Source organism: Triturus cristatus, chromosome 7 (assembly GCF_964204655.1).
Source record: "Triturus cristatus chromosome 7, aTriCri1.1, whole genome shotgun sequence".
Taxonomy (NCBI): Eukaryota; Metazoa; Chordata; class Amphibia; order Caudata; family Salamandridae; genus Triturus; species Triturus cristatus.
In genome coordinates this window covers 953,715,618-953,738,948 of record NC_140590.1, presented here as the reverse complement: position 1 = coordinate 953,738,948, position 23,331 = coordinate 953,715,618, and the positions used below count along the sequence as shown (strand labels likewise).

General features: G+C 42.3%; 1 protein-coding gene across 7 annotated transcripts in view; it reads left to right on the top strand.

The window, feature by feature from the left end:
• SAR1B (secretion associated Ras related GTPase 1B) overlaps nucleotides 1–23,331 on the top strand; it is a 368,801-nt gene that overhangs the window by 301,653 nt on the left and 43,817 nt on the right. For all 7 annotated transcript variants that reach the window (XM_085617978.1, XM_085617982.1, XM_085617979.1 and 4 more), the window contains one exon: nucleotides 13,251–13,354. In XM_085617978.1, coding sequence (XP_085474104.1) covers nucleotides 13,251–13,354 — 104 coding nt within the window. The remainder of the gene's footprint in view (nucleotides 1–13,250; nucleotides 13,355–23,331) is intronic.

Below are 23,331 nucleotides of genomic sequence, written 5' to 3'. Positions count from 1 at the left end.
AGGCCCAGGGGGGGCATAAAGGAGTTAAGAACTAGTTTCTTACGGGTGGTGAAAAAGTCAGCGAATTTATTGCGATCGGAGTCTGAAGCTTGGATCAAGATGATGCCGTTTTTATAAGCGGTAATGGGAAGGTCAGCTGTAAGGGTATGGGATGGCACGATCGTGAGTTTGGAACCGTGGGGGATGTTCCTGGCATTGTGTACGTTAAGTACGTTAAATATGGCAGTGCGCCATAGTGCTGTTTTCCTGGAGTAGAAGATGAGGTCGTTGGTGATGATGCCCCTGTCGACGTTGAAGTACAGGTCAGGGATCAGAGTCTCAGGGTGTCTTCTCAGGAGGGAGTGTTTAAGGGATTTTGCAGTGGACTTGGAAAGGTTGGGAGGGTAGGCGATAGTGAAGGAGTTGCACCCAGTAGCAATCAGGTCAGATCCAGCCATAGTGGGAGGATGGGCGGGAAAGATATGGACAGGAATTTGGTAATTGGTGAATTATAGAGCGATGAGGTTCTAAACGATAGGTAGAAAGAGAGCAGAAATAGTAAATGGTGGAGTACAAAGAGAAGGGAGAGGGAGAGAGAGGCAAGATAAACAGAGGGAGATGACTTGAACTGTAAGAGGGAGGTAGACAAAAAACGTGGAGAGATCAGAAAAGAAAGGTGATGTCAGATCGTAAGAGATGCTAGAGCAAGTGATGGGTGTGGAGAGAAAGAGAGATAAACAGAAAGGTAGAAACTGGTGAGATATGAATAGGAAGAGAGACTTATTAAGACATAACAAAGGGAGAGAGAGCTTGTTGTAACGAGTGAGAGGCACAAAAATGGGATAGAGGTCATTTTATCAGGAGGGGGCTTAGAAAGGCGGGGGTCTTTGTAATTGTCCACATTACCCATTACTTAAAACGTCTCTGGCTGTTTTCCTGGTCTGGCAGGCTGGGGAGCGAGGAAGGTGACCCAGCCATGGCGAGATGAGGCAGGAAACTTGAATGTCCCATATTGTGGGGAGGGGATGAGAACCACAAACATCACCCAACATTATTAAGAACCTTATTAGAAATTCATGTATTATTTCCTTAAATTATCACCAATGTGTTTAGAAGTGTCATTACTGTCCTATTGAAGGCACCTTTAAGGTGGCAGCCAGTGGCACCTGCTTCGAAGTGGCAGTTCTCATTGCATGTATTGAGTGCGTTCCAAAGGTTGGGGAAAGGGGATGCTTAGCTTGATTCACTGCTGGGCTCTAGGCAGGAGTGAGAGTAGAGAGCTTGTGAACAGCAAAACAAAATCATCCTCTGAGGCAGGAATGAGTACTTTTAAATTGGATAAATGTGTCACTTGTATAGACTGTACTTAGAAAAATGCAAAGTGAAACGTTATAGGAAAGAAGCACTCAGACATCTTCTACAAATACACACTACAGATAATCAGGTAAACATATAACGTCTACACCCGGCTGCAAAGCTTGCATCACAGAAAATTAATACACACTGCTTGCGTACCCGCCAAGACGCACAGCTAGTGAAGCACATGGCTTCTCTCCTCTTTCCTTTATCGCTCACTTTCCCTCTATTATGCACGTGCACACACTTTTCTCTACTTCTCACAAACTCTTTATCTCTCTAATTAATTGTACTCTGTCAATCCAGTATTTTTTAATCTTCTCTTTTCGTGTCTTTCTATACCTCTCTTATTTGTTTCCATATAGCCCTATCACTGTTTCTTCCCCCTTACTATCCCTATCTAGCCCACAGCTCACCCCCTCTGTCTCTTGCCCATCAGCCTCTCTACTCTTTCTCTGCCTCCTTATTTGTTAACTTGTCTCTCCTCATTCTTCCTCCGTGTCACCTCTGCAAAAAGTCCCATGGTCCTTGGGCTCACATGGCCCCATGCAAGTGCAGAGAGCCAGGCAGGGCAGGGACCAAGGCAGTACACGGCCATTCTCCTACGGGGAGGCGAGGGTGTGAAATGGCCAATCCACCTCCCTGGGCTCCAGCGAGGCTACTTAGGATTGCACCTCACGCCCAACTTGTGCAGGTCGGGTAGCGGAGGGGTCAGATGAAGGACACTACCGGCAGGGCTCATACAGTGAGGGGTGAAATAGCTCTTCGCAGCTGGGCTCCGGCAATGCTGGACCTACGCCACTCCCCTCCCCTGGCTCAATCTGCACACCTTCTTGATATTCTGACATACACCTGAAAAGTGAATCATTACGGAATGACCACCAGACATTAATTCATAGAGATTGTGCTTTCTATCTCAGTAAGTTCCCCCATTGTCAAGTAACTAGGTACTCAACAACCAACCAACTAACACGGTTATCTCCTGAACCCTTTATGTGATTAAGAAGTAAGAGTCATCGCAAGAAACACAGTTCACATCATTAATCTTGAGTGAAACCATTCTGTTTACGATCAAACTATGTACCCGTAGATAACATCTGCATAGACATTCTGCTGATTAGTCAATGCCAGCAAATCCTTCAGAAAAGATAACATATCCTTGCACAGTGTTCACATGTGGATAAATGGGCATCTACTCCTATTTGAAATTACTTCGATTTCAGAACTTTTAACCACAGTTTGGTGCCCCTTACAACTCTAGCAGTAGGAATGAATCTTGTTTAAATTTGATTTGTTGAGACCTGTTGTTAAAAATGGGGTTTCTAGTTGGTAGAGGTATGCACCAGGTCCAAGCAGGAACCACCACTCTGGTCAGGGTAAGCTAGATACACACTAAAAGATAACCTCTGCTCACCCTCTCTTAGCTTCACACAGAGCAGTCAGGCTTATCTAAAGAGGCTATGTGTAAAGAATTTGTGCAAGACACACACACACACACACTATAGCACAATAAATACATCACAGAAATACTCCACACTGGGTTACAAAAATAGATTATATTTCTATGAGTAAAACAAGACCAAAACGACAAAAATCCAATAAATAGAACCGGAGTTATTAATTTGTAAAGAATAAATCAAAAAGTAGTGCTTAGACACAAATAGCGCTTAGAGGTTACTTGGTTTGTGCTGGACCAGGGTCAATCCAAAGTTCAGGCCGATTGCAATGAAGGGCAGGCTTGCTACAGGACTTACCAAGGTCCTGCTGAAAAAGTACCTTGGATGGAGCAAGAGTCGATGTTGAAGACTTGATGTTTCAGTTCCGATCTGCGTAGGCGATGAAGACTTTGTTGACAAACCCCTTTACAATGCAGGCATTGTGTCATAATCGAGCCGCACTGTCCGTTGTTTCAGAGAGCTCTTTCCTCGAAGGTCACCAATCACCTTCCTGTTCTAATAAAGATTGTTGTGCCATGCCATTCAGTATAGGGTTTCCCTTTCCCAGGGTAATTCTGAACTGCTGTTAGCATGTGTACTCAATCATGCAAAGTAGTTGTTTTGTGTTTTATATTATTTGTTGAACATTGAGAAGTTAGACACTCTCCTTATGTACTGATTTATTACTGTGTTACTATAGTGTATGGTTTTTAGTTGGGTTACTTATACAGGCCTCTACACGGCTGTCACTCTGACACCACCCATCTCTACATCAGACATAGTCGTGGACCACCCTATCAAACCTGTAGTTGCTACCCAGACATCCTCCAGGCATTATCTGTGATCCTTAGATTGCTCCCTTGACCACCCCCCTCCTTGTCTTTCATGTGGTGCACCCCTTCTATCGCAGTAGGAGACCTCTCGTTTCCTGCAAATACCTTTTGTAGTTAGGCTACATGACATGACACTCCCCAGCCCAAATTCCTATATATTCTTTTGTTCAATGTCAGTGGCCTAGCCCTACTGCAGGAATCCCATTTATCAGCTCTAGAGTCAGACATGCTCAAGAGAGCTTGGGTGGGTAGGGTTCTTAGCAGAAGCCCAAAGACACTAGCCCATGACTTGCCTGGGTCCTCTTCACCCTTGATGAAGTGCGATGTAGCCATTCTTATACACAAATCATTCCCACACATAATACAAAAAATATTCAAGGACTGGCTTGATCGCGATGGGCCTCATTTACAAGAAACTGACGCATCAGCATTGACGCGTCAGTTTCCTTACACTTGTGCCAAATGTCTTTGTGACACCATAGATGCGCTTTATTTACAACCCAGGTCTTCATGGCGCAAGGATTAACAGTTGCATCAGAAATTCTGACACATCTGTTGGCGCAACTGGGACACATTGCTGAAGTTGGTCGTGAAACTGATGCAACTCCAGCAGTGTGTCAGAACACATAGGCAAGTCCCATTGTAAAAGCCCTGCATCATTCCTTATGCCTGGTCTGAGCAGGCGTAAGGATTTTGACGCAGTGAAGTCAGAGTGACGCAGTGAAAGGTAAATTTCACTGCACCGGTTCTGTGCAGCTTTTTCCTGGCGCAGGTATTATATGACGCAGCGCACTGCAAACTGACATGTTAGATCCAATGCATCAGTTTATAGATATGACGCAGTGTGGCACAGTGATTGCCCACTGCTGTGTAAAAAAAATGGACTCAGTGGCAGCGCAAGGGGCTTGTAAATGAGGCCCTATGTCTTTGTGAAACTAAAGACACTTTTGTGTAGTTCCTACTAATCCATAGGATCTGCGCATTGTGTGGACAACATGAACTAGGGGCTCGGTTCCAAGACTGATTCCGGACACCCCCGCATGATATGTTGGCCTATAGACCAACTAGCTCACAGTGCCACCATATGCCCCTTGGCCTTACCAGGCAGTGAATGATTTCTGGCAACCACCGAACATGACAACTTCGACCCCTCAGGGATCGTGGAAACAGTACAGAACCTTTCGCTCAGTCACTCGTGCTCTCTTATTCTCAGAGATGTATACAGAGAATACTCAGTGGGACATTTTCAATAGATTTTATTGAACCATCGTTATTCTCATATTGAATACATGCGCTGCAATGATTAATAGACAGACGCAGACAAAAAGTGATTACAAGCACCAAAAGCGTGAATAGCAGATATAGTTCTACCATGGTGCTGAAACAATGTATATATGCAGGCAAGAATCCCCCCCAGGGACGATCCAACCCCATTACCTGGTGGGAGAGAATGAAGGACCCATCTTGTTCACGAACTGGACCGCTGCTTGGTGAATTCTCAGCATGCAAGGACCTCTGGTGTCAGCTGGAGTGCCTCGTCTGCTAATCTATCGGGATGCTCATCATTTATAATAGAAAGCAGCCTTGCGATGTGCGTATAGATTAGGGATGTTATGGATATGCAGATAGACCTGTCGCCACGTGGATGAAGATGGAGATGACATTTGTGAATAGTACGAAATGAGACCTTGTGCATGATGTTCAGGGCATTGTGATAATGTTGTGCAAAGCTACATGTGTAAACAAATTTAGTTTCAGGGAAACAAATCCAACATTGTCGCGCACACAATTATGTGCATAAGGTTAGAGCTGAAAAATAGGACAATGTGAGAAATAAGCTGCTTCGCTACATGGGCCTAACTCTGGAATATAACAACACTGGACTGGCAACTAGTACTGAGATCTGTCTATGTCCCCAATTAGGCTAAAGCCGCTTTCTTCTCTTACCTCTCTAGAGTCTTCACGGAGCTTGGTACTGTCAAGACTATAAAAGGTGAGAAGTGAAATTTAGCACTAGACCCATACCTGGATATTTGAGGACCCCTAGATAAGGCCAGCACCCAGGACCTCATTTTGGATATTTTGCAGGTCCATGGTCTGAAAGGTCTTTGGCATCTGACCCACCCGCGTGCCAGGGAATATATGTTCATTACTTGTGTGCATGGGATCTGCTCAGGCATAGATTACTTTCTTATAAACCATTCTTCGATAGCCCTATTGCAGGACTGCAGCGTAAGAGAGGGCGAATCCCAGACCACGCTCCAGTTGTTCTGGAGATGTATCTGGGGAATGTCTCACGCACCAGCAAACGCTGGAGATTAGACGTGTCCTGTTACAGGTCACCTGATAGCAAACAAAAGCTCACGACCCATCTCTGCCAGTACTTAATGGACAATGAACCTACCTCTTCCTCATTTGAAATTCTCTGTTCTGCGGGGAAAGCCACTTTACGGGGGGAATTTATGAGGCACTCAGCAGTGCAAAAACGGGAGGCCCAGGAGAAATCTGGCTCACCTGGAAGAGGAGGTCCGTGACATCACCAGGCAGTATCTGAATCATCTTACACTGTGCCTTCTTCGTAAGCTGGAGACCGCTAAATATGATGTAAATTCCTATTTTCGATCCAGGCAGAAAATGTCCAGCTGCACCTTAAGTGATGCCATTACAAGGAAGAGGAGAAGGCGTGGCAGACTGCTAGGGGCCCAATTGCAACAATGGGAGGTCAGTCAAGCCATACCAGCAGTCCAGGACAAAGCGGGGAGGCTCCTGACCTAGTAGACATAGCGGAAACATTTGCTTGATTCTTCTATGGCCTCTACTGCTCAAGGCGCCGGATAACCAACAACATGGACAGTCTGTCTTTAATGGTATTCCGCTATCCACCCTATCTTTGGACTGCTCCTAGAGAAGGAGAAAACAGAGGATGAAACCTCGGAGACTATCGCAGACTTATCCAAAAACAAAGCACTGGAGAAGATGGTTTCTCCATTGAATTCTATAAAATTAACAAACCCCTGATGGTGCCCCCGTTCACAAAGTCATTAAGGAGACTGAAGACACTGACATGTTGCGTCCAGAGTTTAACCAGGCCCTAATTAGTCTCATACTGACACAGGATAAAACCGCACAATATGTCCGAGCTATCACCCCATATTGCTCATAAATAAGGACGTGAAAGTGGTTGCAAAATGTAACCCAACTCAAGAAGTTCATACTGAGTCTAATACATGCCTCGCAAGTTGGTTTTGTGCCTGGTCGCTTGTCTAGGAACCATATGCATCTCCTAACGAATATCCTATGGTAAGTGCCGAATGACACTGATGATACATTCAACTGTCACTGAACATGGAGAAGGCTTTTGGCCAGGTTGAGTGGGGATACCTTTTTTATGCAAGATGAGCAGGGTATGGATTGGGCCCAACTTCCTGGCGAACGTTTGATGGCACTATACAACTCCTAATGTGTAGATTGACTGTAGAGGGCATATGTTGTAGGCTTTTCCTATTTACAGAGGAATAATACAGGGCTGCCTACTTCCCTCCATTGTTTCTATTGGCTTTGGAACCTTTGGCAGCTGCCATCTGTCAGTCCAACCACATTCAGGGAATTGATACACCAGTGGGCTGCAATAAAATAATGCTAAATGCTGATGATATCCTGTTGAACCTCGGTGACCCAGACAATTCAATACCGCACCTAATCTCCTAGATCAACTCCTTTGCTTTCTTCTTATAAAACTAACTGGACCAAAAGCAAGGCCCTACCATTGACCAGCTATAGGAATAGATCTGTGCAGGATGACTTTGGCTTCAACTGAAAGCCACAGTTAATAAGATCATTCCCTATTTAAGTGTCCTATTATCCCTGAGATATATGTACAGCAGAGATGGAGAGTGGATCGACCGTCTTAAATTCTCTCTTTTATATCTAATTGAGAATCCATTATAAGAGAAAGTTCATAGCCTTAGGCATAAAAAAAACTCTTCTTAAGATCATATAGCATATATGAAGCGTGTCCAGCATACCCTGCTGTAGGGTTTACTGTATTACCCTTTCTTTGATAGCGTGTGACTACAAAGGACACCACCCCCTCTGTGGCCAAGATGCCGGTATCCCCTAAAGCGTAGGGTAAGAAACAAAGGAACTATCTCCAAATAATTTTTGAGAGCTTTTAATGATACAGCCTAACTGACAGGCTCAAGTAGGCCCTTCCGTCTTACCACTATAGTTCACATGCAGTTCTCCATAGTCATGAGACTGTCAATAAAGAGCTATCTATCATTTGTATTTCAGGAAGTGAATGAATCCAGCTTTTGATGAAGGTAGTATGTATGGCAATGAATGTAGCTCACCAGACTAGGATTAGAACTCCATGCTCTCTTTGTTCACTATTCCAGTCTATGATGAGTTTGTTGTTAATGGTGAGCACAAAAGCCATATAGGCATTCACTCAGTATATTATGATCTTAGATCATGCCTGTGATTGCTAACTAGCCATTTATTTGAGGGGGTGGTTGCACAGCATCTATTAAAGAGGGGTCTATAGATGCCTAGAACAGAAGGGAGGTGCCAGAAGCTTCAGGAAAAAAGTAATAATGACGTATTTTAAGGAGAAACGAAATAATGCATGCAAGAAGAATGCAGTTATGATTTTCAGTTGGTAGGGAGACCATGATACCTATAGGTGTTTTGACTAGTTTTGCACGGCATGGGTCAATAGTTGAAATAGATAAGCTTGGGCATGTTAGTGTGTTCAGTCTAAGTATGACTGATAACGCGTTGAAGTGAAATATCATTCTCAGTGGTGTGGACATGGTGTTTAGGAGCTGTCCAATTGGCTTTGTAAGGTCGATAATGTGACTGAACTTTATATTGTTGGTAAAGGTGGCTTTTGACGTGGTTATTGCGCTGTGTTTGTTTATTCAAAGCATCCACTTTCCTTTCTCCCCATCCCTAGATCACCCCTTCCCAAGAATTGCATGATTGATGTACCGCCAGGTATATTTTAAAATATGATAGCTTCATAGGTGCACTAACCACCAAATTACACTGATCGAATCGGAGAAGAACCACACATTGCACACCATTCTGACACTTGGCAATGGAAGGAGGAAGTCGCACAAATTTATGGGCATTGCAAAGGGACTTGAACGCGAACCTAGGCATTTTGAGAGGTGCTTAAATCCTGAATATTTTCTATATTTATCAGATGTTGCCGCAGCCTGCTTTTTTTCTTTTAAATGCTATTCTTTGCTTTACTGTATTCATAACACAGCACTGCAGTTGCGTTCCAAGCAAGCATAGATCTTGTAAATTAAAACAATATTCAGTTGCCCAGTTCTGTAAGATAGTGCCAGTGTCAATGAAGGAAGCAAACGAGTCAAGTAAAATACAAAGAAAAACAAAAAATATAAGGGACATATAACAAAACTTACATCGAACAAGGCATGGTCTGAATCAAAGCAACAACTCTGAGGGACGAATCAGCAGTAAATACAATTAAAAGTAATTTTATATAACGTCTTATAGTAGACTGCCATATTTTACTGGTACATTTTGATAACAACCGTGGCCTAGAGTAGCTAATATCATGTCTGAGCCTAACATACGAACAAGGCCTAGGACATCCCACTTTTAATCGACATAAGTGAGGAGGAGAAAAACATTGCATACAATATCAAATGGCATACAACAACTTCTTATAATTTTACTACTGAAAACGTTACAGAGCGCTCTCCTCTGTTTTGGCCTTTAGAATAACATTCATTGCATCCTATACTATAATCCCCACTCTTCCCCTCAATTGTCTTTTTAAGGAATTGAGGGTAACGCCCTCCGCCACTGTCCATTTCAGCTGTCTTCAAGCCTCAGGAGATGGGACCAGTGCAATTTTCCAAGACGTGGCAATCTGTCGCTTGGCATCCAGCCATGTCAAATCCACAAATCCATTCTGTAGCCATGCAAGCCTAAATCATTGATAGATGCCCAATATGTTTACATTCAGCAAAGGAGAGTAGTATGTTGCCTGCTGTTTATAATATAATATAATCCACATTTGTAAAGCGCAAACAATCACCTGTAAGGGTCTCTAGGCGCAGGGGGCCGTCGGGAAGATTAAGCAAGCTATTGCCCAGAGTCACATGGTGCTGGGCTAATCTGCCGCCGGCGCTGGGGATCGAACCATGATCCCCAGATTCCAGAGTCAGTCGCCCTGGCCGCGGCGCCACACCTCCTCCCCTGTTTTGAATATGTGGGAATATTAGATTGCTTGGTGACAAAACTGCCTGCAAATCTCACCAAAGGGGTAATAAGTGCATAAGCAAAGCTTAATAGCTTTGCTTATGCACTTATTACCCCTTTGGTGAGATTTGCAGGCAGTTTTGTCACCAAGCAATCTAATTTTCTTAATTTTCTCTCACGAATTTTGCAGTCACTGAGGAAAAGGATATTTAGTTGGAGATCGCTGCTAGATGGTTGCTGCAGATATTACATGTTTTACTAATGTCTTGAAGAACCCGGCAGGTGACAAACAACTTTGGCTACTATAGGGAACAAGCTATTGCCCAGTCAGTTTATGCTCATGTGTGTCAAAGATTAACTGTTAAGGGTTTACCCGTTCGTAGAACAGAGGGATCACTGACATTTTATCGGAATGAACAATATTGTGTAACATAAATATTGTGTAAAAAATATTGTTTACAAAAATATCGATTTCCTATCTTTATAATGGTAAGTACAAAAATATCCCCCAAAAATATCATTTAAAACGAATATTATTGACGACGCACATATAGTAAAAACCTTTTGCGATTACTACCAGACGCTTTGCACAGCGCAGGATTTATGAGGCAGTGCCCACCCTGACAAAGAAACAGGCAGCCGAACTAGATCGACCAATTCAACTCGAAGAAGTGATCTCTAGCATATCTCGCCAACAAGGCGTTCTGTCAAACCCTGGCGTCCCTTCTCACCAGGCTGTTCAACGCTATTGGAGATACCACGACGCTCCCTCCCACTATGCTTAGGGCAGCAATTGTAGTAATTCCTAAGCCCCTAAAGGACAAAACGCAATGCTCTTCATACAGGCCAATTTCTCTCCTGAATACAGACATAAAGCTCTTCACACGCATCTTAGCTGCCTGCCTCAATCCACTACTACTGGGCCTCATTGACTCATCTACATTCTTCATTTTCTCACTCACTTATCTGTGACCATTCTTATTAATAACTTAATAATTGTGAGGTTTTCAGCTAAATACTTTAAATTCCTAGGCATTGTGTACTGAGATCAACTTCTGGAGAGTCTGGAAGGTATGTGGATTGTTGAAGTCAATCCAAATACTTCATTTCCAAAAGTGGGGAGAACACTTATACCCATTTTATTAAAAAACATACTGTCTTTCAGGACTGGAGAAGAAATTGACTCAGATGCACAATGGTCACTTGAAAATCCTGCCCCTCTTTAACATTAGATTTGAACTCAACTAAATCAACATCTTGTGGAGAAATAAGTCTAACTTCATATACACTGTAAAATATATTCAGGATGACCTGATGATTCAAAAATGAGTTCATATTAGATTTGGGAAAGAGCTAAAAAAACTGGGGAAATATGGCATTAAACTCTGAAATCACCAAGCCTCTTCAATTAAAGAAGTATTTGACTGACTGACTACTTGATTCTTCAGTTCCAATGGACTATCAAGTTTGGAATGGGTCACAAACCTGATTTTTTGGAGAACACCATTTTAACTAAGGAAACAGCAATCAATTATGTTCCCCCAAACCTTTCCTAGATGGGCACGAGGATTTGAAGTTGTGAACTGTTACAGTTTTTCCTGCTAAATCATAATCAGTAGATGCAACCCCGGTTTTCTTCAGATTCCTGCTTTCAAGTGAGGAAAAGAAATCTGGAATAGTTCTCCTTTTGGGGGTAGAAATTGTTCTAGGAGCATGTACCACGTGAGTAGCTACATTAAGTTCTAGCGCCTCCTGAGAAGGGGATTGATAAGTGATTGTATGATTTTGAAGCTCTTTAGTATGAAGGGTCAGCCTCAAGGGCCTTACCAACCTTGCTGAGCCCTACTGGTGCTGGTGGGCAAGATGGGCTTCCACCTCAATCCTTTTCAAACTACTAGACCTAATCTTCTAACCCCCTTTCTCTTCTTACAAAGATGAGGTTGAAATTAAAGTTGGAGATATACAAGGGGAGAGGGAAATACTATTTGAAGGTGAAAAGGAAACCTAAAATCTCTAGACCTGAAAACCTTATCAGGTGCCCCCATCACGTAATGACACCGTCTTCTGTGATTCATAACTTGTTGTTATAAATCAAGAGTCAAAATTCGGATTCACACTGTGCAGCCACAAAAGTGCACCATCCAGTTATCTATATGTCCTAAGAGAGTTTTAGGGCCAGGGGCCAAAAATGGCACCGCCTGGAACTACACTAGCCTGCAATGACTTTAGACCGTGAGTTCCACCAAAGACCTGCAAAGCTCCACCGTCTCCAACAACAATTACCCCGTCTACCCCTCGACTCCTCGGCCAGCTGATCAGGAAGCAAACTGAAGCCGGGTTTGTTGCAGTGCCTGGAATCACTGCAGCGCCAACTCATCAGTCAGTACAAGCTGCGCCTTCCTGCTAAAGCTCTCTTCAGCACATCCTCTTGGGTGACGGATTGTCAGGTTTGTCCAAAAACGTGATAGTACAGGAAGTCCTCTCCGTCACCCAGCTTCTCTGCCAGTAAAAAGACCAACAGTTCAGTGGGAGACATTCTGGAAATCTGTTGCTGCCAATCACATGCAGCATAGTACAGCCAGTAACCGCCAGTCCACAGCTTGTTATTCTGAGCCACAAGTCAGACCCAGGTCGGAGTGGTGGCCGCACAATATTGCTAACTATTGGCTGTCGTGAACCAGGTGACCCTGTGCTTGCTGCTTTCTGGCAGCCTCCGCCAGCCCGCACCAGCCTGCTCTGACCTCCTCCCATTCACTGCAGGTGGGCAGCATTAGTGTTGAAGTGGAATGGGGGGTAACACAATGTTGCAGAGTTCAGGCGGCTGTGGCGAACTAGGCTGACCCACTGCCAGGGGCCTCTGGAACCCTCCACTGTTCTCCTTCAACCCATTCCGACCTTCTCCGACCGCTCAGTGCAAGCTCACAGCATCAGCATCTCACATCACTCAGCAGTAATATCTTTGATGAGTTTTTATATTGACCTGCACATACATCGACCCCCACAGAACCCTCTACCAACATATTGTCAAGGAACGAAGAAGAAGGAGTTAAGAATAGTAAATTTGTACTCCCCTATGTACACTTGGGTTGACGATATGTTGGTAGTCAATACAGTGGCATAGACATATGTGTAGGTCAATATAACTGACCTCATTATTTTAACATACAACCTATTGTGTGATGTTATTTGGTGTTGAGATTGTGTGGAATGCTGTGATGTCAACATGTGTTGTAGGAGATAAGTGGAGTACAGTTCCTCACTTCTGAATCATCTTGCTGGATATTCCTCATTGCAGTATGTGATCCTAAATTTGTGTGATGACATAAATGCTTTTGTAGGCTAGACTCACTGAAGCTAAATGCTAAATTATAGTTGCCCTGTTTGACACATTACTGTGTTTTTTAAGCCCGCAGAGTGTGGAAAAACTACCTCCCTGCCATCAATGGTATTGTGTATCTGGTGGACTGTATCGATCACGAGAGGCTCATGGAATCCAAACAAGAAATGGATGTGAGTACATTTATTTGAGTGCAAAGATTTTATTTAATTTTATATATGAATTATATTCCATCACACGTTGTATACAAAAGTTTATTCATAAAGACCAGAACCCATCTTTGTAAATTAAACCAAGAACAACTGTACTTATACCCAGAGTCATATAGAATGAAAAAGACTCTCAAAGGTCAATGTATCCAAGCAGCATTCAAAGCAAGGATCACAGTCTTCTCATTTAACAGGCACTGTGCTTAAAAGAACACTTGCCGGTAACATCCACATGGTCTCACTCCGCTTGGGAATGAAGTAGATGGGATATTTTCCAACTGTAGCTATCTTGTGAATTTAGCAATATTGCCAGTAACTTGGTCTGATCACAGCGCAGTCACTTGGGATATCCTTCTGTGTCATAGTACAGTCCAGGAAAAAGCTCCTAAGAAGCTAATTAATTTCCTTACATGGGACCAGATTAATGGGAAGGAACTTAATTCATTACAGCTTAATCCTCAACCAGCCTTGTCAGAAGACCCCGAAAAGATGGTATCAAATTATTCTTCATGGCTGACTGGAGCTGTCAACAGGCTGGCTCCAGACAAACAGATTATATCAAGGAGAAATACACCTACATCTCTGTGGTTCTGGGAAACACTTTGGGCTGCTAAGAAAGCCTGTCTCAAACAAGAACGTAGTAGGAGGGGAAACTACAGTAATAATGAAAAGGAAAAATATAAATCTCTGCTAGCAGATTATAAAAAGCTTAAAATGAAGGAAAAATCACAGTACTTTATTAATTTCATTGAAAAATCCTGTTCTACCTCCAAAGCCCTTTTTCAAGCCATTTCCAAACTTTCCTCTCTGGTTATTAAGACTATGGATAACACTAATCAGGAATTCTGTGATTCTCTAGCTTCATTCTTTCTAAATAAAGTTGCGGATATCTATAATAAATTAACTTCGAATATAGCAATATCTCTTATTAGGAAGGACATTTGTCTTAGGGATAGCAACAAGGTTTCCTTTGCGTAATTTAATCTTCTCTCAGGGGCCAATTCCGATCTGGGTCGGAGGGGCACCGAACGTGATCCGGCCGGAAAAACTGCGAGCCGTACGCGTGTTTTCTGACTCGTACAGCTGTACGAGCGAGCAAGTACGATGCGAGCTACGTGTAATTCACTGACTGAGTCGTTTCCAGGTCCGAACCGCTCCGTACGTCTCGGTCGTAAGCTATCCACGGCGTGCAATGGATGCGATTCACGACCGAGCCAGTACGATGTACGCGTCGGACAGCCGGTGTGAGCCGGAGTGTCCGGCTCGCAAAACGTCCGGGTGGTTGCCTTTGGGGGTCCGCGTCAGATCCCCTGTCACCCGCAGCCCTACGACTCGGACACAGGGAGAGACCCAAGGGTCCCCCCAACACAGGCATGTACGGTGCGGATGGTACCGACGCGTACCCACTGTACGAGACGTACCCATTCAGTCAATGGGAGCCCATGTACGCTTCGTACGACCAGCTCCCATTGAGTTCTATGGGAGTCCAACCGAACCCAGTCCGGTAGCATGCAGCCGCATCGTACTCGTTCGGTCGGACTGCAGGACTCCGGCTCGGTCGGAAAACACTCCGGATCCGGCTCGGTCGGAATGCTTTCCGACCCGGATCGGAATCGGCACCTCAGTAGATCAGGTTAGACAGCTGGTTCTCTCTACCAAATCTGGCTCACCTCACGACCCCTGCCCTCCTAAAATTGTACAGCTCATACCTCATCTGGTAGCTGCCCAATTGACGTCCATTTTTAACAACGCACTTTGGACCAGTTTCTTTCCAAAAGACTGGAAAGCTGCATCAATTCTCCCGTTGCTTAAGAAAACCAATATGAATGCACTTGATTCCAATAGCTACAGACCGATCTCCAGGCTTCCCTTTCCAGCTAAAATACTGGAGAAAGAAATTAACTGTCAACTATCGGCCTTCCTAGATAGCAATCAGCTACTGGGTGATGGATGGTGGAGGCAATGCTGTCCTCATTCTTCTTCACCTTACCGTGGCCTTTGACATGGTCAATCAGGACCTTTTGTTGAACCGGCTGGAGGATCTGGGTATAGAAGGGGCAGTTTGGGAACTTTTTAGATCCTTTCTTACAGAACGCAGCCAGGCAGTGTCTATAACCGATTTCACAGCTAAACAATTTTCCTTACCGTGCAGAGTTCCCCAGGGCTCCTCAGTAAGTCCAACTCGTTTTAATATATGTAGGTTGTGGAAAGTTGAGAAGGTGTGATTAAACCGAAAAGTAAGCCGACGCGTTTCGACCTTCAAGTGTGAGGACCACAATAATTTTCTAGGAAGGTCTTTCTTAGGGCTGTACTACTTTGTGTAGGACACTGAAAAGATGGAATTTGCAGGTCGCTTTTAGAAGAAACCACTTTATTCTCAATGAAGGCGGCAACCGCTGCCTGTAATTCTAATTTTTTTCTTCAAAGGTAGGCATTCGCCAAATGCCCTCAATCACGTCCTCCGACGATGTCATCTTTTCAGTGTCCTACACAAAGTAGTACAGCCCTGAGGAAGACCTTCCGAGAAAATTATTGTGGTCCTCACACTTGAAGGTCGAAACGCGTCGGCTTACTTTTCGGTTTAATCACACCTTCTCAACTTTCCACAACCCTCTTCTTTCTTAACGCACGAGGTCAAGAGCAGCAACAGGATATAAGTGTTGGAGACTTTTATGTAATATCAAAGTGTACTGAATTAATTGCGGTATAACTTTTCACAATCTATTCCAATGCTATCTCTTACCTCCCACTTTTTGGACCGTTAAAATCAAAATTCAATCGAGGAAACAATGTTGTATGATTTTCCCGATGTATGATACATATCTGGTTTCTCTAAACTTTAGGACCAAAAAGATGTCAAGAATTTGTGTACATTTCACTATTTATGTATCAATTATGAACTAATAATGTTTCTTGTGGCGTTTTAATTTTTGTAATAACGAAAATGATATTTTCTTAAAAAGAAATTACAAAAGTGACATTGGTTATGAATAGTTGAATTAAAAATACCTTTTTGGATAAAATCTTAGTGGTGATGGTAATAAGTTTATGTATACCCAGACTCACAGTTGTAAAAAATGTTTTTCTTGATGCAATGATGTTCTGTAGTGGAACTTAAGTGTCGGCAATGTACAGTGTCTAGACTCGAAGTGAATATTTTTCTATTTATGGTCTCAGGGGCACTCTTGGTTGTGCTTGCTGTATTTTGAATTCCAGCCCCTGTTGTTCCTCAACCGAATTAGTCCCCCCATATTTCTTTCCTTGTATTACATATAAGGTGCTTCAGGGACAAGGTCCTGCCTTCTTAAGAGACAAACTCAGATGGTACGTCCGTGACAGGACTCTTAATTCTTGCTCAGCTAGAAATCTGGCCATGCCACCCCAAAAACTCTCCTCCTGGGGAGGCAGAAGCTTTATGCTCTGCACAACTCAAAACTAGAATTGCCTTCCCTTTGAGATAAAATCTTCTCCCTCTCTTTTGAGTTTACGCAAACTTTTGAAAACATGGCTCTTTACTAAACTCTAACTTTATTCATTTCGTTCCTTGCTCCATAGCACTGAGATGCCTCTGAGTAATTGTTTGGGCCTTTTAAACCCAAATCAAATCAATTACAAGAGCTGTCTTCTTTATTTACATCCCCATCTCTCACCCATCCCTTCAGACATTCTCAGAACCACCTCCTGAGTCCAGATCCTTCTGTGGCACATTCAGGGTTAAGAGGGCATAGCTCAGCACTCTAGTGCTCTACCAGGGGCCAGGATACACACATGCAAAGGCTTTCATTATCCTTTGTACAAGCAAAACACTGCAAAACAAATCCTTAAGATGGGTGACGGCTAAAAGGTACCTAACGAGTGCTGTATTTCCATTAGCTATGGGTTGATCCCAAACAGAGGTAAACTAAGCCACCTCCTTAAACAGCATATTTATTCTTAATAAAGAAGATGAGTTTTTGTTTTGAGAAAATACGCCAGATTCTTTTGAGCCATACAGTCTTTTTTTAACTTGAGTTTTTCCATATGAGGCTAAACTCTACATGTCCCAAGGCAAGACAGCCATAATCCCATGTGGCCTAATAGGCAGGAGCACTGCAAACAGTGAAAAGCTGAGAGGTGGAGTAGGAATGTGAGGGCTGTCAGAGGCCTGAGTTTTGCAATGAAATACAAAATGTTGTGGAAAAATGTAGAAAACAGAATCAGGACTGGAGCAGAGGGTGATGAGGTAGCAGCTGAGCTCTTTGGGATATTTTCAATGAACTAGTCTCAAATCATTTGAACTTGGTGCCCCAGAGCGTACTTCAAATAGCATAAGTGTGGCATGAAAGAAGTGCCTACACCTGAAATATATTTCCAAGAACATCCTGCCCATATTCTTCCCAAGGATGTCTTTCTTGGTCTTTTACTCTTATTTATTCTGCTTCCAAATGCATCCTATTTTCAGAAGGTCTGGCTTTGGTGATAATCTTTTTGAAATCTGTATCCAATTAGGTGAGACAAAGAAAGGAAAGTATAAGCAAAACTTTCAAATCCAATGTTGTGCCCCGGGTTAGTCTGTACCGGAGAAGTTCTCCATGCCTTCCTGGTAAAAAGTCGTACCATCTCCTTGATGTGATATCGCTCTGACAATCGTTCACTGGGGTCCGACTTGCCTATAGGGCAATCAAGCATTGCTCCAAGGGCTGGTGTGACGGATCAGTGTATGTTATTTTTTTGGGCTGTTTGAGGGACGTTTTTTATGGCCCCGCTTGACAGCGCTGATGTTGCCAGACAGTTATGCATCACTAGAGGCAGGCTTTGGCTCTGTCCACATGTTGGGAGACGGGAGTCAATGCTTTGATTGGGCAGAAGTTGTGTGCTTCCACAAAAAGTGCTTGCCCACCAAACAGATGTGATGATTTTCTTTATTTATGCAGCTGACTAAGGTTGGACTTTCAGGGGCACACTCATGCTTCTGCAATGCTGTAAACGTGTCTTAGATAACTAGCTAGTTTATGATGTTTTCCACACAAATACATATCCATTCGTATGCTATCTACCTGTAATGCTTCACATTACCAGATAACATTTGACTAAAGCCAGACAATTGGCATTGCCATTGCTTGTTACTGTTGATTTTCCTGATAATACCACAAACATTGCTTGCAGCAAGCACAAATACATGCAGTCTCCCATAATTTCAGAACACCTATATGGCTTGTCTTTATAAGTTTAAAACTGCCCTGATTTGTAAATGCGGGCAACTTTTTTAGCCACCTGATTCTCTAATGGGGGCCACTTTTATTTTGGTTCCTGGACCTTTTATTGTCTCAGTCTGACCCTGTTGTTCACTTATGAGCATCAGCAGTCTTTTTATCATAACCAGAGTAACATTAATTTGTTAAAAATAGTTGGGCATTTAATCTTAAAGATGTGGTAAAAGTATATCTCACATAAGATGCAGAAATCCCCTATTTAACCATTTGAAGGTTTTTGGTTTCTATGGGGACACCCAAGCTTTATTGGGTCACTTTGCAGTGAATATCTCAAAAACCTCTGAAATTTGAGAACAGATAGCTGAATACAAAATTATATAGGTTTTCAATTTTAATCCCACCTGGTTTACATACTTAAAGTACTTATGACCATAACTAAATAGGTTGCACAAGGAGAAAGCATAAAAGCATAATGAAACATGAGCTTCCAAAATAACAGTTTGATATATACTGTTGCTGTACATTTTAAATCTACACATGCAAAGATTCCAATTAGCCTTAGAGTTTCCTAGGCCCTGAGGAAGACCTTCCTAGAAAATTATTGTGGTCCTCACACTTGAAGGTCGAAACGCGTCGGCTTACTTTTCGGTTTAATCACACCTTCTCAACTTTCCACAACCCTCTTCTTTCTTAACGCACGAGGTCAAGAGCAGCAACAGGATATAAGTGTTGGAGACTTTTATGTAATATCAAAGTGTACTGAATTAATTGCGGTATAACTTTTCACAATCTATTCCAATGCTATCTCTTACCTCCCACTTTTTGGACCGTTAAAATCAAAATTCAATCGAGGAAACAATGTTGTATGATTTTCCCGATGTATGATACATATCTGGTTTCTCTAAACTTTAGGACCAAAAAGATGTCAAGAATTTGTGTACATTTCACTATTTATGTATCAATTATGAACTAATAATGTTTCTTGTGGCGTTTTAATTTTTGTAATAACGAAAATGATATTTTCTTAAAAAGAAATTACAAAAGTGACATTGGTTATGAATAGTTGAATTAAAAATAACTTTTTGGATAAAATCTTAGTGGTGATGATAATAAGTTTATGTATACCCAGACTCACAGTTGTAAAAAATGTTTTTCTTGATGCAATGATGTTCTGTAGTGGAACTTAAGTGTCGGCAATGTACAGTGTCTAGACTCGAAGTGAATATTTTTCTATTTATGGTCTCAGGGGCACTCTTGGTTGTGCTTGCTGTATTTTGAATTCCAGCCCCTGTTGTTCCTCAACCGAATTAGTCCCCCCATATTTCTTTCCTTGTATTACATATAAGGTGCTTCAGGGAAAAGGTCCTGCCTTCTTAAGAGACAAACTCAGATGGTACGTCCGTAACAGGACTCTTAATTCTTGCTCAGCTAGAAATCTGGCCATGCCACCTCAAAAGCTCTCCTCCTGGGGAGGCAGAAGCTTTATGCTCTGCACAACTCAAAACTAGAATTGCCTTCCCTTTGAGATAAAATCTTCTCCCTCTCTTTTGAGTTTACGCAAACTTTTGAAAACATGGCTCTTTACTAAACTCTAACTTTATTCATTTCGTTCCTTGCTCCATAGCACTGAGATGCCTCTGAGTAATTGTTTGGGCCTTTTAAACCCAAATCAAATCAAGTACAAGAGCTGTCTTCTTTATTTACATCCCCATCTCTCACCCATCCCCACAGACATTCTCAGAACCACCTCCTGAGTCCAGATCCTTCTTTGGCACATTCAGGGTTAAGAGGGCATAGCTCAGCACTCTAGTGCTCTACCAGGGGCCAGGGTACACACATGCAAAGGCTTTCATTATCCTTTGTACAAGCAAAACACTGCAAAACAAATCCTTAATATGGGTGACGGCTAAAAGGTACCTAACGAGTGCTGTATTTCCATTAGCTATGGGTTGATCCCAAACAGAGGTAAACTAAGCCACCTCCTTAAACAGCATATTTATTCTTAATAAAGAAGATGAGTTTTTGTTTTGAGAAAATACGCCAGATTCTTTTGAGCCATACAGTCTTTTTTTAACTTGAGTTTTTCCATATGAGGCTAAACTCTACATGTCCCAAGGCAAGACAGCCATAATCCCATGTGGCCTAATAGGCAGGAGCACTGCAAACAGTGAAAAGCTGAGAGGTGGAGTAGGAATGTGAGGGCTGTCAGAGGCCTGAGTTTTGCAATGAAATACAAAATGTTGTGGAAAAATGTAGAAAACAGAATCAGGACTGGAGCAGAGGGTGATGAGGTAGCAGCTGAGCTCTTTGGGATATTTTCAATTAACTAGTCTCAAATCATTTGAACTTGGTGCCCCAGAGCGTACTTCAAATAGCATAAGTGTGGCATGAAAGAAGTGCCTACACCTGAAATATATTTCCAAGAACATCCTGCCCATATTCTTCCCAAGGATGTCTTTCTTGGTCTTTTACTCTTATTTATTGTGCTTCCAAATGCATCCTATTTTCAGAAGGTCTGGCTTTGGTGATAATCTTTTTGAAATCTGTATCCAATTAGGTGAGACAAAGGGAGGAAAGTATAAGCAAAACTTTCAAATCCAATGTTGTGCCCCGGGTTAGTCTGTACCGGAGAAGTTCTCCATGCCTTCCTGGTAAAAAGTCGTACCATCTCCTTGATGTGATATCGCTCTGACAATCGTTCACTGGGGTCCGACTTGCCTATAGGGCAATCAAGCATTGCTCCAAGGGCTGGTGTGACGGATCAGTGTATGTTATTTTTTTGGGCTGTTTGAGGGACGTTTTTTATGGCCCCGCTTGACAGCGCTGATGTTGCCAGACAGTTATGCATCACTAGAGGCAGGCTTTGGCTCTGCCCACATGTTGGGAGACGGGAGTCAATGCTTTGATTGGGCAGAAGTTGTGTGCTTCCACAAAAAGTGCTTGCCCACCAAACAGATGTGATGATTTTCTTTATTTATGCAGCTGACTAAGGTTGGACTTTCAGGGGCACACTCATGCTTCTGCAATGCTGTAAACGTGTCTTAGATAACTAGCTAGTTTATGATGTTTTCCACACAAATACATATCCATTCGTATGCTATCTACCTGTAATGCTTCACATTACCAGATAACATTTGACTAAAGCCAGACAATTGGCATTGCCATTGCTTGTTACTGTTGATTTTCCTGATAATACCACAAACATTGCTTGCAGCAAGCACAAATACATGCAGTCTCCCATAATTTCAGAACACCTATATGGCTTGTCTTTATAAGTTTAAAACTGCCCTGATTTGTAAATGCGGGCAACTTTTTTAGCCACCTGATTCTCTAATGGGGGCCACTTTTATTTTGGTTCCTGGACCTTTTATTGTCTCAGTCTGACCCTGTTGTTCACTTATGAGCATCAGCAGTCTTTTTATCATAACTAGAGTAACATTAATTTGTTTAAAATAGTTGGGCATTTAATCTTAAAGATGTGGTAAAAGTATATCTCACATAAGATGCAAAAATCCCCTATTTAACCATTTGAAGATTTTTGGTTTCTATGGGGACACTCAAGCTTTATTGGGTCACTTTGCAGTGACTATCTCAAAAACCTCTGAAATTTGAGAACAGATAGCTGAATACAAAATTATATAGGTTTTCAATTTTAATCCCACCTGGTTTACATACTTAAAGTACTTATGACCATAACTAAATAGGTTGCACAAGGAGAAAGCATAAAAGCATAATGAAACATGAGCTTCCAAAATAACAGTTTGATATATACTGTTGCTGTACATTTTAAATCTACACATGCAAAGATTCCAATTAGCCTTAGAGTTTCCTAGGTCTTGAACATATGAAAAACACCCACCCAAGGGTGGTAATAGGTTATAAATATATATATATATATATACACATATATATATATATTAAGCAAATATGATAAAATAGATGTAATCCTGCCAGACAAATATACATTGACAGTGAAAAAAGTGTTGAGCCTTTTCATTTCCTTTAAGAGTTCCCAGGTATAGGATCTTGGCTGATTTTCTGGTAATGTTCTAGCACATCAGGGACCTTCTGATTGATAATAAATGAATCACAAATTACACACCTGCCATCTTTATCTGCAAGTTGTATTGTTACTGTTAAGTTGTAGGGTGTAGAGATTCATATTTCCACCTTGGATAGACTACATCTCTGGACGTATTGTCCCCAGGAGGGAAGAGAATGTGGAAGGAAGAAGATTAGTGTTGCTTTCATTGGTTTTATATTCAACATTCCCAAAATACTGCTTCAAGTGAATTTCCAGCAAAACCTGCTGTGACTACATGCAGCCAGACAATAAGGAAGTCAGTTCTCTTAATTGGAACAAAAGAGAGGCACTTGTTTAAAGGAAATTCTGCAATTAGTTATAAATAGCTTTTAGATTCATGTTGATGTGATGAAAGATGGCCACTAACAAGTTAAGTCAGGTTAGATGTGTGCTCCCATGACCCTAGCAAATCACCCCAAATCTCTGCTACCCATTGCTTGATTTGTAACAGAAAGAGTGATGGTGACCAAAGTTAAGATCAGAATCCCACGGCTGGTGCAATTAAACATTGGTGTGACAAATACCAAGGCTGGTAGTATTAAATCCACCTCAGGTCCTTTTAATCCATTGCTAGAGACTCCTTACTCCTTTATCTTTCCCTTGCTGTTGCCTGTTTGCTCCCTTTGTGACGGTTTATTGGTTTTTCTGTCCCTCCTTTGTGATTT